The sequence below is a fragment of the Lucilia cuprina genome, chromosome 4 (assembly GCF_022045245.1).
Source record: "Lucilia cuprina isolate Lc7/37 chromosome 4, ASM2204524v1, whole genome shotgun sequence".
In the NCBI taxonomy this organism is placed as follows: Eukaryota; Metazoa; Arthropoda; class Insecta; order Diptera; family Calliphoridae; genus Lucilia; species Lucilia cuprina.
In genome coordinates, this window is record NC_060952.1 from 23,756,563 (window position 1) to 23,773,063 (window position 16,501).

The 16,501-nt window shown below is 27.1% G+C and overlaps 1 protein-coding gene across 6 annotated transcripts in view; it reads left to right on the forward strand.

The window, feature by feature from the left end:
* LOC111690390 (protein phosphatase PP2A 55 kDa regulatory subunit) overlaps window positions 1-13,807 on the forward strand; it is a 39,697-nt gene extending 25,890 nt beyond the window's left edge. For all 6 annotated transcript variants that reach the window (XM_023452859.2, XM_023452858.2, XM_023452860.2 and 3 more), the window contains exons 3-5: window positions 12,117-12,268; window positions 12,347-13,150; window positions 13,331-13,807. In XM_023452859.2, coding sequence (XP_023308627.1) covers window positions 12,117-12,268; window positions 12,347-13,150; window positions 13,331-13,699 — 1,325 coding nt within the window. In that variant the 3' untranslated portion in view covers window positions 13,700-13,807. The remainder of the gene's footprint in view (window positions 1-12,116; window positions 12,269-12,346; window positions 13,151-13,330) is intronic.
* Window positions 13,808-16,501: the final 2,694 nt, after the last annotated feature.

The window sequence follows — 16,501 nt, forward strand, 5'->3', positions numbered from 1 at the left end:
TAGTTCTAAATACTTCCAAATAATTATTTAAAAAAATATTAAATAAAATATACAGCAATCATAAATTTATTATTCAGATTTTCCAAATATATATGTTAATATAGATGACTCACAAATCACTAAAAATACATACAAAATAAGTCGGAACTGATCAGAAATGAGAATCATAAAAGACTTTAATAAGAGTAGCGGGTATGGTAACATTTTCTCCCTACGAATGCATAATTTATGATTAGAAAATGAACATAAATGAACATTTTGATCGAGCAGAAGAGTCATAAATGACTAGAATGTGATCAAAAAAATATTGTATCAAATTTTAACATAAAGTTTTTCATTAAATAATTGCAAAATTTCGAAAAAAATTCAGCATTTGTAAATTTTTGTCTTTACGTTAAGACATCTCGATAAATGATGAAAATATGTATATAGACCCTATATCTATATTTTAAAGTCGAAAGATTTGTTTTTCAGATGACAAGAAATTTTATAAATAAAGTTATCTTCGCTATTGTAGCGGATCAAATATATACTATAAGGGTTTTTGCAAAAATTAAAATACGATATTTGGTGAGCCTGATGTGATTAGTAAATTTTGAATTGGATTTAGCGTTGCTCAATCCTGTTACACAGAATCTCTCGGTTAACAATGTTTTTTTATTTAAAACTGTTCTTGTATTAAGAACATATTCTTTTGTTGTTGTTTTAAGAATACCACAAGGTTGGTATTGACATCGATATTGACTGATACTAATATTACCTGAACTCCTATCCTGAAAAACCCAATAAATTTTTTTATTTTTTATACTAATATATCCCTAATATTGAATAGGTTTAGATAAAAATATGCATATCCACTGGGAGACCATAAGGTCCATGTTATTACCTTTAAAGAGTGATACAATATATAGCTTGGTATACTAGTTACTGGTGAAGTGTATTATATGATTGGATATAGACTGATCATATAATACTTACTAGTATATACAATAAAATTATGTATAAATTCAAAGAAATTTTGTGTTGTCTGTCTCAATAACAAAATTTGATTAAAGATTTTCTTCACACAAAATAGAAAATAAAAAAGACATCACATATTGTAGAAATTTTAAACATGAGAGTTGTCTGTCAGTATTTTGGAGGTACAAACTGATTATGATGACACAATCAACGAAAACTATAGTCATTAAAAAACGTTAAGAAATGTACATACTTACAGTATTGTGCGAAACTTAACCTTTTTGTATGATAAAATATTTCTTTTTTATAAAATTTGTAAAAAAAAATATGAAGAAATAATTTTTATAAATAATTTCTCTTGAAAGTGAACAAAATCTGTCTTCAATTGAACATGGCCTCATAAAAAAAGTCGTCTTTGAAAATTTCTTGAATGTTTTTTAGAGGCTTAAAGCCGTGATACACGGTTGTCAAATCTTACAACGTTGTCTTTAAAATGTTCAGAAAATGTCTAATATTCGTCTTAACTTACTCTTTTTTCTTTTGCAACGTTGCTAAAGAATCGACCTTGAATGTGATTCTGATTCTATCGGTATAGATTAGGATCCATTACGATATACTCGATTATGATATACGACATTTTAAAAATATTTAATTAACAAATTTAATATTTAATTAACAAATTTAATTTGCAAAATTTTAACAAATATGTATGTAAATATAAACAAACAATTTTTGTTAAAGGTTTCACTAAGACTTCTAAATGTACTCTTGACCAACCTTAATGCATAAAATCTAATAGAATTTCTATTTTAATTAGTGCAAACAAAACAAAAACCTAATGTTTTCATATAAAGTCATTGTACCATAAGTGTCGAGTGGATGTATAATTTATGGGCTAATTAAAATTACAAGACAAAAAACATGCGAATTATAAAATGTATATGCAAATGAATGACTACAAGTCTTCAAAAAGACATATCTAAATTTTATGAAATAATTTGTTGAAAAGTTTTTGTTATTGTGGTTTTCTATCATAAAAACAAAAAATGCATTTTATTTGTAAATTTTTATAGAAATATGTAGTAATTGTTCTAAATGTAAGTTTTCTTTGCTAATTTTTTTCTTCATTTGTTATTATTTTGTTCTTAATAGCTGTGACTTCCATAACATAAAGAATATAATACATAAAAAAAAATAAAAATGAAATATAACGCAAAATATAAAACCAGATTTTCCGGGTCAAGGCAAAAATAAGACACAAATGCACGCATACATAAATTCAATTACATATGTATACTAACTAATTTCCCTGCAGATTTAAGGTGCTGATTGTTAATTAATGTAAAAGCATCAAATAGATTTTGATCCGTTTACAAATTTTCAAAGAAAATATTGCAGAGTGTTGTTTTAATTTTTAGATTTTAATATATTCAATATTGAAATTGAATATATTCAAGATCTAAAATTATTTTTTTGTTCTTGAGGAAAATTACATCTTTGTGAATAGGTATTTTAATATGAGCTTGGTGTCTTAATATATGAAACTCTCTAGAATTTATATAAGGAGTTAATTCCTTAAAACAATTTGTTTTGATCAAGTATTATTACAATATTAAGACTTTTAGAAAACTAGCCTCTGGTAGATCAGATGATAAGTTTTTCAATGTTCTAGTGTAGTAGAAAACAAGTAGGAAAGTATAGTCGGACATGGCCGACCATATAATACCCTACGCCATGAGTATATTTTTTAAAATTTTTATTTTTTTATAAAAAATCTTTCATGTTGAATATTACCATAATTCGAATATATTTAAGCAATTTATTGATAAAAAAAATAAAATTTCTAAATGAGGCTTTATATAGGTCAAATATGGGCCGTTCCACGGTAAATTTGGGGAACGATATATATTTAAATAACAGTTAGTTTTGTTGAGTTTCATTGCGATAAAAATTGTTACAAGTCAATTTTAGACGTTTAAGACATTTTTTTGAAGGGGGGTTTGTATGGGGGCTAGGGTCAAATAAGGGCTGATTCTTACGAAAATCTGCAGTGTCATTTATACTTATATAAAACTTATTTGTGCCAATTTTTAGAAAGAATATTTAACGTAATTATGGCATAAAAAGTTCAAATCGGGAGGTACGGTTGTATGGGGGCTAGGTGAAATCATGGACCAATTTCAGCCATTTTCAATAGGGTTCGTCCCTGTGCCAAAAAACATGCTTGGTCCAAATTTCATCAAATTATCTTGAAAATCGCGGCCTGTACCTTGCGCACAAGGTTTACATGGACAGCCAGCCGGACAGACGGACGGACGGACATATCTTAATCGACTCAGAAAATGATTCTGAATCGATCGGTATACTTTAAGTGGGTATTGGACCAATATTTTTGTATGTTACAAACATCAGTACAAACGTATAATACCCTCCCCACTATAGTGGTGTAGGGTATAAATATTATAACACAAAAGCAAATTAATGCTCCGTAAGGTTCTTTATTAAATAAGATAGAAACAACTTTGTATATTATATTATAAATATTAAGAGTAAAAGTAAACAATGAGAGTTGTGATACTCATCAATAAAAACCTCTGCCAAACTCTGAAATTATTAAATATTTTTTGCACACATTTTTAAAATTTTTCTACTCAAGATTACAATACAAAGTTCTCAATTGGACCAGTTCTTATTGGATAACCCTTTATATGCAATATGTGCATGTATGTTAGAACGTTTTATTTCTAAGAAGGAAACACAATTTCCATTTTATTTGCTGGTAATTGATCTTTCTACTATATAATAGAGCCGCAGTCTACTTCTTTCCTACAATCTTGTCATTTTCTACGTGTGTCTATAAGTGTCTGTGGCTATGTGTAAGAATGTAAGTAGGTGTTCTACACATTCATTGTATTTAGTGTAATTGTTTTCAACAGTGTTTAACTATCAATTCTTTTTTATTGTTTTTGTTTTGTTTAGTTTGCACGTTGTTGTACTCTACATCACTATATTAGGGATTGAACTATTCGTTTGTGATGATTTTTTTAACAAATGCAAACATCATCTTCTGAGTAGATTAAGATGTGCTCGACAAATATACAAATACATAGTTGGCAAAAATAATCAATTCCAAATGATCGGCCCTTAATTAGTTGTATGTAGTTCCGATAAAAATTCTACTTTTATAGTTGGCAAAAATAACTAATTCCAAATGTCGGCCCTTAATTAGTCGTATGAAGTTCCGATAAAAATCCTTTATAACTTTAGATTTGTGTAGCCTACCATATAATCTGTCTTGATCAATAATACATTGTATTTGTTTTTTAATTTTTTTATGGTCAAAGAAAGAAAAAAAAAAAACAAAATGACGCAATAAAAATACAAAATGTATGTCGTTCTATCTGTATCAATTAAATGCACTTAAAAAACAAAAATAAAATGTTTACAAGTCTATGTGGTCTATAACAAATTTATAAAATCGTCATCATCATATATTTTGTATGTGTATGAACATACAAGCAAATATGCCAATAAATACAGTACAAACAAAAAAACTATTAAAGCTATCAATGCGAATGCCATGGGAATTCAATATATTGACCGACATAGAGAGGTGCTTGTAATAATAATGTTTGTAATACATTAAAATAGTGTATTCTTAGCATTTATGCTGAATTGCTATCATATTAGAATATGAGCAGCATTGAAATTTTTGGAATAGGAAGGCTGAACTCTTCAGAATTTGGGAGGTAATGCTATTCGTTTGCTAAAACAAACTAGTTTGGTTCTTATTTCAACTCATAGTAACACTACGATGTCATTGTATTAAGGTATTTAATACGGACGCTTAGAAATAAGGCATTGTAAGTTAGTATATATGCTTTTAAAATTTTAAAAAAATACTCTAAAAATAAATTTTCTATTTATTTTTTAATTTTGAAAAGCTCAACAAGACTGAATATATAATGTCCTATTTCGTGCTACAAGATTTTGATAATTGATTCATCTCATAGTTTAAAGAACTACTTTACTACAACCAATAAATAACATAAAGTCATTTGATGCCCCAAAAACTAATTTCAAATGAAAAAGTTTGTCACGTTTCTTTCACTTATATTCAAAGCTTGTAAACTAACATTTTAATTGATGTTGTCATATTTTAAAACGATTAAAATGGATTGATGTAATGAAATCCAAAGTAATTGTTTTAAAAATCTACTGCATTTTTTGTTGTTCAAGTTATACTAACGAAAATAAAGAATTTTAAATAAATTAAAAACAAATAAAATTACTTTTTTTATTAATAAAAAAATTATGATTTAATTAATAAAAAAGTTTTTTAATATGTATACAAATATTAAAAACTAGAGCGTATAACATCAAAATATAAACTAAAAGAGAAAAATATGCATAAAAAGCTCGAAAACATGCCTTAAATATAAGTTAAACCATGCTCTTGTTGGTAAAATACGCAAAAATATGCTCTAACAAATCTATGCCAAATTCGTTAAATTTTTATGAAACGTGTAAGTTATTATCCATGAGTCCATACGACGCACCACAGAAACATACATTTGCATTTTTTGGTTTCCTATAGTACTTACCTTAATGCAAATTTCATCAAAATCGATTTATAAAATTTTTTGTAACAAATGTTATATAGGACTAAAAATATTAAACATTTTTAACTTCTTAAAACATACATATGTATATATTTTCAACATGTCAAAGTATTAATTGTCATTTAATTGACAATTAAATTTTATATTCTTTGCACAATTTGTTTTACAAATAGATAAACTTTTTTTCTAGGCATGCGTGACTTGCTTTTCATTATATTAATAAATATATAATAATATAATTTTGTTAATATCTAAAATCTTCTTGTAATTAATATTTTCTCTTTATGTTATAAAATACAATTTCAATTAAAATATTTCAATTTTTTATTAAATTTGTCCTATATTTATGCAATATAAAAAAAAATAAAACATTTGCATAATTTATTATGACATGTTTTTGGATGTTAGTTATTTTCAAATTTACACTGTCCATTACAGATACGTAGTGTGTATTTAAGTTTTCTTCTTCTATTTTTAAACATAATATCAAATCACTTTCAATAAATGTTACTTTGTAAACAATTTTTGTATTATTTTTGGTTACACCCAAGTCATGTCATTTGTTTGACTTTGATACATGTCTATAAAATATCATATGAAAAGCAGCAAAAAGCGTAACAAACTAAAAGTCCAAAAAAGAAAACTACCTTTGAGATTTACTACATCCTTTTATAGTTATTGTAAATTTTGTAAAATTTATTTCTAGTCAAAATCAAATATGACGTAATAAGGATAACGAAAACGTACGAGTTTTAGAAGAGTTTGTGTGTAATATTTTGTCAATAATGTGTAAGAGAAATAAACTATGACGTTTACATTAAAACTTATATTGAGATTAGCGCTGTAGAAAAAATATGCCATGGGAAAAAACTTGTAATATTCAATGATAAATCTTTGTAGTATTTATAAAGAAATGAAGAAAAAGTAGAAAGAAAACCTCAGGTTTATTGTAGTTTTTTTTTTTTTTGTAAATGACTGTCTGGTGACCTCATTGGTTTGACTGCTACAACACATTTTTGCTATACAACTCGCAATTTTTTGTTGGCACATGATGCACAAAAGGACAAATTTGTACTCGTACTACTAAGGACTTTTCATGTTTATTAAACACTATTTTTTTAAGTATTTAAGGTTTTGAATTGAATATTTTATTTATTTTATATAAAATATTTAAAACAATGCTTAAACTTCAGACATTGTGGGTGTGTCACTTTCTAAATCAAGTGAATAATCGTCATCGATCAATCGTAATCAAGAGTACTAGATTTGTCAACATTTATATGTTTAAGCTAATAGTTTTTTCTAAACGATCACATAGAATTTTGTTTGCGGTAATTTTGAATCTGATATATGTTTTTTTCGGATTCTGTTTAAGTGGCTTAATTACACAAATAATTGTTTATAATTTAAAATTTTTTTTTTTCAAATATTTGAACAAATAAACGATTTTGCTGTTATGTTACTCCTCCTAGTCCTTGTTAAAGTTTTTAATTTCCAAAAAATGATAAAGTTTTTGTATAATACTTAACAAAGTGGTACACAAACAAAATGCAAGGGTTCTCATATACCAATTCCATTTCGTTATAGTTCTTAGATTACAAATATATTTTAAATTTTTTCCCGATCACTTCGTTTATTTGGTTTTTAAGATCAAAAGATGTAAAAAAGATCTATTTTCAAAGTTTTAACTTTAAAAATATATAAATTTGCAAGTGGTAAGTTAAGCAGTTACTTTAGCTTCTGAAAGAAAGCGCATTAAGTTGGGTTTCCAATGCTGGTCAATTTATAAAAAGTTGTGCAAAGTTTAATTAAAATATTGCATAGTTTTTCTATACAAAAAAGTTCATGTTTCTGGTTGTGTTTGTAACTGCCGGTCCACACTAGGAAACTTTTTTGGGCAACTTTTGATTTTGCGTGAAAGAGAAAGAATATAAATCATCTCTCTTGCGGTACGGAGTTTCGCGTTCTCGAAAACTTGTTTTGTTGTTCTTCTCATTCGTACAGCAATAAATCAATGCAATTTACACGTAGTTTCTGAAACAAAAGCTTCTATGTGTGGACATTAAGGAAACTTCAAAAGAGAATTAAGAAAAAGTTTCTCAATGGAAGTTTTCAAGTGTGGATTTGGTATTTGTATGAAAAACGTCAAAAATTCGAAGAAAATTAGCAGACATCATTCAATTTATCAAGGATTTTTATGAAATGACAAGTTTTAGAAAACTTTTTTATGTGATTCTTTATGAAGGTAATAAAATATGCATTTACAACCGCATGGTCAAAGTAGAGCATGATAAAAACTCCATCATTTAGCAACACATTTGGAATCTGATTTTAAAACAAAATATGGGATATGAAAATCGGTTGAAAACTAAAAATATATTCCTTCTCTATGAATTTAAACAAAATAGATTTGCTATATGAGAACCCCTATATTTTACTTTTCTTCACTTATGTATCACAGTGTAATTTTCAATTGTTCTGCGTCTAAACATCAACGTCATCATTGTTTACATCATAATGAGAAAAGGACAACAATAACAACAGAATAACAAAATAAAAACGCACACACATGAAAAAGGATCAAAATAATACAATAGTATTGTTCTCGTATAAAATCCATTAAGTTTTTTAGTTGTTACGTATATTCTTCCAATTTTTTTACTTTAAGAGGTAACAAACATCGTTAGACGAATTTAAAACGAACATTAGTGTAAGAGATTTTTTTTCGTATCTGTGTTGGTTTCCAGAAAGAATCAATTCTTTATTGACACAAATTATAAAATATTGTTTCATTTGTTGTTTTTGCTTTCATTGTAGTTTTCTTCATGCTGTTTTCATTGTTGTGTGCGTATTTGCCATTAAATAATGTAATAATCAGGGCAAGGATTTCTATGCAAATTCATATTTGTAGTCAGTAACTCAAAATAACTTTTAACTAGTTTTCTCTTCGAATCAATGAATTTGTTACAAAATAGTATCGATTTGTTGTTGCATATTCGTGCATATTTTGTTATAAATGCATAAATTGCATATTTTGCTTTAAATTGCATATATTTTACATATTTCTAAAAATTTTATAGCATATTTTGCACATTTTTTTAATTTTTCTAAAACAAATTGTTTTGTTTTCTCTGTATTTCATATTTTTACAACAAATTTGGTAATTACATATTTAGATTTTTTTTAAATATCAACAAATTTCGATTTAATAACAAAATACTATGTTCAATGAAATACAATTTTACATAGCTTTATTTAATTTTTAAAATAACAATAGTACGAAAAATATTTTGAGTTTGCGCTGCTAATTGTGACGTCCAAAATAAAGTATTAATTTCTGAGTTTGTCCATCTGTGTGTTCATATAAAAAGATAACTTAATGAAATTTTGTTCTTACATCTCACTCACGTCCATATTTTTCACAATTTTAGTGCATATTTTCCGATTTTATAGTGCATATTATAAGCGCATATTTTTTAATTTTTTTTTTTTTGCTGCATGAAAACTCTTTCCCTGGTAATAAGCTGCATACTCATAGTTTTTTTTTTCTTTTATGTCAAATTTATTGAGGCACTAAATATGTATATTCAAAAGACTCTATTTTACAGAATATCAACTTTGTGCTGATGTTTATAACGTACAATAATATTGGTCCTACCTTAATATATATCGATCTACTCAAAATCACTTTCTGAGTTGATCAATACCGTCCAGCTGCTTGTCTCTCCATGTAAACGCTGTACGTTGAAGCAAACATTTTTCAGAACAATAACAAAGCATATTAAATATTATTGAAATCGGTCCAAATAAATAATTTCTAAAATTTATGTACTCATGGTGTAGGGTATCATATTTTCGGCCATCCTGAACTATAATTTCCCACTTGATTCTTTAAACATTTAAAAATGTTTAAAGGAAAATAATGAGTCAAATTAGTTAAATTTTTAGAACAAGTGGAAATCCTTGAAATATAATTATGAAATGTTTATCAATATTATTATAAAATATAAAGTACAGTAATTGATGAAATAACTTAATGAATTATCGGTAAAAACACACTGGTGCTCTTTCAAAATATTTAACTACCACAGGGGAGCGGTTTGTATCCAAGGAAAACCATTGAACTCCTTCTCATTTATCTTCTCTAAAGTCCATATACGAACTAGGAAGAACACTATGTTTAGATATTATCCTCATATACATACCTTAGGTAACTTGGAATCAATATAAAGTGCACTGTCGTGTGTTACAGGAAAAATACTTAATTTAGATATTTACAAATAGAGGTGGTTATCACCACCTAATGTCCACGAAAGGAATATTTTTCAACTAATACATATACTAATGTATATTTAGAACCAAAATCAAGAATAACTATCCAGATCCAAATATATACAGTAGGCATATTTGGATCTGGATAGTTTTATTATTCAAAAAAATAAATCATTAAAAAAATGAGATAGAAAATCAAGATTTTAGTATGTAATAGTTTTATAGTGGTATACGGTGATGACCTCATACTGAGAGTGGATAGGATGGTAATTAATATTGTAATTAATATTACGATTTTACTATTTAAAAACAAAATAATCAAATTGCTTAATTTTTCTACAAATAATTGTTCAGATAAAGTTTTTTCTTAAAATTTGGAAAATTATCTGAAGTTATTGATATGTTTAAGCAAAAAATGTAATTTATTTAATACACAATCCAAAAAACTACAAAATACTTTAGATATTGTCAATCAAGGCTGTAAAAATTGTGTTTGAAAAATTATTATACCCTACACCACTTTAGTGGGGAGGGTACATTGTGTTTGTGCTAATGTTTGTAACGCACAATAATATTGGTCCTATACCCCTTTAAGTATACCAATCGGCTCAGAATCATTTTCTGAGTCGATTTATATATGTCCGTCCATGTAAACCTTGTATTCAACGGGTCGCAATTTTGAAGATATTTCAATGAAATTTGGTACATGACCTTCCATTGTCTCAGGGACAAAGCCTATTGAAAATGGTTAAGATCAGTCCATTATTTCACCTAGCCCCCCTACAACTGAACCCCCGAATAGTGCTTGTAAACTGTGTAATCAAACTACAGGTCGTAATTTTGGAGAGATTTCAATGAAATGTGGCACATGATCTTCTATGGTACCGTAGACTAAGCCTATAGAAAATGGTTAACATCGGTGCATTATTTCACCTAGCCCCTATACAACAGGACCCACCGAATATTGCTTTTGAGCTTATAATTATGTTTAATATACTCGTATGTCGACAAAAAACTGCAAAACTAAGTTCTATACTAGCCTTGATGACCCTCATGAGCTCTATAATTATAGGGCCTCATTTGGCCCTAGCACCTATAAAATGCCCCCTTCTAAATTTGACTTAAATGTCCACAGTTTTATTCAACAATAAAAGGCTTAAGTATTTTTGGGACAAGGTATTATTCAACTTAAATGTTTTATTATGAAAACTTAATCACATTTTACTTTTTGTAACAGGTGTAGGGTATTATATGGTCGGCCTCGCCCGACTATAATTTTTTATTTATTATTATTTTTTATATTTTTACAATTTTTTTTTTTCAAATGCAGCAAAAATCGTTTCAATCTTGGCATTTTGTTCTAGGAAAGCTTTAAAAATCGCTTTAGAACTGCTCTGGAACTAGTTATATCAAATCTTCGATCTTATTTTATAAATAACTTTATAATTAATACTTTTAAAATTCTGCATTTTTATAAACTTTATAAATATAATAATGTTTTTATGCAGTATATACAAATATGTATGTATGTACGAATGTCAGTGTAGTATATTTCTAGATATTTGAACATAGTATGTCTGTATATCTATCTGTAATTGTTTACGGATGGTTCGCAATAATAAAAAAATATTATTTTTTTTTCGTTTCGTTCTTTATGCTATTTTTAGACTAACCGTACTATTGTGTACGAAATGAAAATGAAAAAAACCGTGTTGTGTGTCAACAGTCAATAGTGTAGTAGTCGTAGTTCTAGTAGTAAAATGTAAAAAACCTCTATTCAGTCGTACATATATATTTTATATAGATAGAGATACATGTCAAAGGTAGCTGAACTTTTTAGTAGATATTGGAAAAAATTGACTATCACAAAATAAAATAACAGGAAATTGTAAATGATAGTCGACTAGAGAAAAATATATCAATGTTTGTGTATATTTCCAAAAGAACAATCGATTGGGAAAAACAAAACAAAAGGATAGTTTAAAAATAGATTTTTTTATTTGTCCTTGCGGTGAATCTCCATATCATAGAGAAAAGAAGATTTAAAACATTTGTAGCATATTAAAGTCTTTAAAATGATTGATAATAAGTTCAACAGTGTTTTTAATAAAATTAAATAATTTCCAATCCAAATGATATCTAGAGAAATTGTTGAATGAGCTTTTACCAAAACTGTAATCGTATATTCTGTCTAATGTCTAAACTTAAGAAATTTTTGTTAAATATATTCATGGGCAAACTTCTTATTTGTAATATTTTCAGGTAATGGAGAAGCTAGTTGGTGCTTCTCACAAATAAAAGGAGCCTTAGATGATGATGTCACCGATGCAGATATTATATCCTGTGTTGAATTCAATCACGATGGCGAGTTGCTGGCAACTGGTGATAAAGGTGGACGTGTCGTTATTTTTCAGGTAATGTTACCCATTATATTTATTAAATTCCTTAAAAATTTTAATAAAAAAAATGTATTTTCCTAAAAACAAACACAGCGTGATCCTGCATCAAAAACGGCAAGTCCACGACGTGGTGAATACAATGTCTATTCGACATTCCAATCGCATGAACCCGAATTCGATTATCTCAAATCGTTGGAGATTGAAGAGAAAATCAATAAAATTCGATGGTTAAGAAGAAAAAATCCTGCACACTTCCTGCTCTCGACCAATGACAAAACGGTTAAATTGTGGAAAGTCAGCGAGCGCGACAAATCCTTCGAAGGCTACAATACCAAAGAGGAGAATGGCCTAACAAGGGATCCACAAAATGTGACCGCCTTACGAGTTCCTTCTGTTAAACAAATCCCTCTGATGGTCGAAGCATCACCCAGACGCATTTTCGCCAATGCCCATACCTATCACATCAATTCGATTAGTGTTAATTCAGATCAAGAGACTTATCTATCGGCAGATGATTTACGAATCAATCTGTGGCATTTGGAAGTGACTGATCAAAGTTTCAATATCGTCGACATTAAACCGACCAATATGGAAGAGTTGACCGAAGTGATAACAGCTGCTGAATTCCATCCAACCGAGTGCAATGTGTTCGTGTACTCAAGTTCAAAGGGCACAATACGTTTGTGTGATATGCGCTCGTCGGCACTGTGCGACCGACACAGTAAACAATTCGAAGAGCCCGAAAATCCAACAAATCGTAGTTTCTTTAGCGAGATCATTAGTTCAATAAGTGATGTGAAATTAAGCAATTCGGGTCGCTACATGATCTCCAGAGATTATTTGAGTATTAAAGTATGGGATTTGCATATGGAAACAAAGCCCATTGAAACGTATCCGGTAAGTTGATCAATTATCATGTTTTTTTTTTGTCTGTTTTGTTATTTAAATGTTTGTACAAAAATAAGTAGAATGTATAAATATATTTGCATTCCATAGAAATTCTCTTTAAATCCTTTAATTTCATAATATAAAAATATTTTTCTATTTTTTAATATACTTTTATTATCATTTTTCTAGGTCCACGAATATTTACGGGCCAAATTATGTTCTCTCTATGAGAATGATTGCATTTTCGATAAATTCGAGTGCTGTTGGAATGGCAAAGATACCTCAATAATGACCGGCAGTTATAATAACTTTTTCCGTGTATTCGATCGTAATACAAAAAAAGATGTCACCTTAGAGGCCTCCAGAGACATTATAAAACCGAAAACGGTGCTAAAACCACGTAAAGTTTGCACTGGCGGCAAACGAAAAAAAGATGAAATCAGTGTTGATTGTTTAGATTTCAATAAGAAAATATTACATACCGCTTGGCATCCGCAAGAGAATATAATAGCTGTTGCAGCCACCAATAATTTGTTCATATTTCAGGATAAATTCTAGCCTACATTCATCTTCTTTTATAATATTGTTATTATGTACTCTAAATACACTATAACTTTCCTCTAAACAGAAAAAAAAACAAAAACATTAAAAGAAAACAAAACAAAACAAAAAAAAAGAAAACTGAAAACAAGCCTTTCAACTTTAAATTTCTCAAAGAAATACAAAAAAAAAACATAAAACAAAAAACCAACAACAAAAACAAGTAACGTTTATTTTTCTATTGCATCAAATTATTATTTCTAAAAGTCTTAAGTTTCTTCACCCCCACCTTTCTCTTTACTATCACCTTTTTAATTTTATTTAATTTAAGAGTTGATTTTTATTAAAACAAATTTAAGCAAAAGGTCTAGTAAAGTAGTTTTACATTTACAACTTGTATTTGAAATATTTCCAAATATATTAAAACTAGTGCAAAACAAATGTATTAAGTAAACCAACAAGAAAAATCGGTTTTAAATGTTTAGGAAAATCACTCAAATTTTCATTTTGCAAACTTTGTGTGCTGCTCTTAACATTAAATGATTTTTTTATTTCCATTTGTTTATTTCTATTTTACTAGACCTTTTCGTATTAATTTGTTAAATAAAAACTCTACAGTCTAATCTAAAACTTGTTGTAATTTTAATTTTCTTAAGTTGATTTTTCCTTAATTTGTTTTTCCAAATCCTTAATCTTATTTAAAGCTTTATTGTATTCTATTCTTTTTTTTATATCTCATTGTCTTTACTATAATTATTATTAAAAATCATATGCCATAGTGTCAAAATATAAAAATGCCTTTTTTAAACACGTACTCTCTTTGTTTTTTTTTTATAGGAAATACTTTATTTTATATAAAACTCAAAAGAAGAAATTTAAAATTTAAGTAAACTAGCGTTTTATATTTTTAGTTAAGCGCTATTTTTTTTTTTTTTGTAATGTTATGAAAAGAATATGAGTAAAAATACTAAATTTAAATAAAATTAAAAACAAAAAATAAAATAAAAACAAAACAAACAAATTATTATAAATAAAATAAGTAAACAAAAACTCCTTCTCCTTCATCCGCTTAATACCCCTGTTCTAACTATCCATTCATTAAAGAAAAACTAAGGAAAATATAAAGAAATAAGAATAAACTTTAATAAAAGAAAACAAAATTCGTAAAAATCTTTAAAACAAAAACTTTTATTTTTGATTTCCCTGTTCGTTTTGTAAGTTTATATTAACATTTTTTAATTGTTAAAAATTGCTGAAAAATGTTTTTTGAAAACAAGTGAAAAGAAAAAAATAAAAAAAAAATATTCAATAAAAAATACAATGTCTGTTCATTAACAAAAACTTTTTACAAATTATCACAAATTATTTTTGTATTTCAATACAAATTTCAAACATGTTTGTAAAAAAATAGTAACAACTTTTAGTTATTGAACTGACATTTAAATTATCCCTCAGATCATCTGTTGCTTAAAGTAATAAAGAGAAAACGTGAAACTTTCGAAAGAAAAAAATCAAATTTTAAAACTGATTTAAAATATAAAAATAACAACGGTTTGACTGTTTAGCTTTACTATATAAGTCACAATAATTTTTTTCTTTACTTTATTTAACATAAACAACAAAATTTGGTTTTATCTTCAATTAAAATATTTATTTCATAAAAAAAAAACAGAAAAATACGTTAAAAATTAAAAAAACATAAACTTATTATAAGACAAATTAATAATTTGAATAAAAAATAAATAAATACATACAAACAAAAACATAAATTTTAAAATTAATTTTTAAAGCTCAACTCATTTTTATGAATTGTATTTAAACAACAATTAGCTATATACATAAATGGACTTGATCAATAATTCAATAAAAAGAAAATTTAAAACGATAATTTTCCTTTACAGTTCTATGAAATCTATGAACTATTTTCCTTTTTTAGAAATTTTTAAATTTTTAGTAGGCAGCTATACATTTTTCGTATTTAGAGAATTTTAAAGAATAAAGGAAAACAAAGGTTTAAATTAATAATATTTCAATATTCACTTTGTTCTATGTGAGCAGTTCTTCATTTGAAAGGTTATACGTCTATGGTTCTTGTTAGAATAATTTGACAAACCTTTAAGCTTAATTAACACTTAATTTTACTAAAAATTTCATAGTGCTACGGGCTGGTAGTCGGGTATTGTAAAAGTCAGCTTATAATTAGAATTATTCATAAAGATCCAAAGATAGAGAAACAAAGAAATATAAAAAACAAAAAGATATACGCAAAATAATGAGAGAAATAAAGACAGGTGTAGATTCATAAGGAGTCAGAATTCTTAGAATGCGACTATCCAGATCTATAAGTATCAAATGAAGTGTTGGGTTGGACATTTTGCATTCTATTCGACTATTCGTCGTGTCAAAGATATTCTAAAAAATAAACCTACAATAGTGACAAATGGGAGGTTTTAATCATATAGTAAACTGCCTCATAATGTCCATAAGAACTTTGCTTAAATTTACAACCGAACCTACTTGGAAGACACTATATTCATGATGTTTTGGTTTTCAGAGTCCTTGGAATAAATGAAAGAAAATAAATTTTGGATTATCTTTTTTTTAATATTTTCTATATTACATGCCCCTATACTGAATTTCAATTAAGTTTACGCATTCAGTTACAGTACGATCGAAAATGTGTATTTCAAAAAAAAAAAAAAAAAAAAAAAACAATGCTTTACGATTGTGTATATTCTGCATTACTATCGTAATAACGTTTTTGTGAAATCGAAATGCAGAATACCAAAGTTGTCAATCGGAGAAAATTTATATTCTATT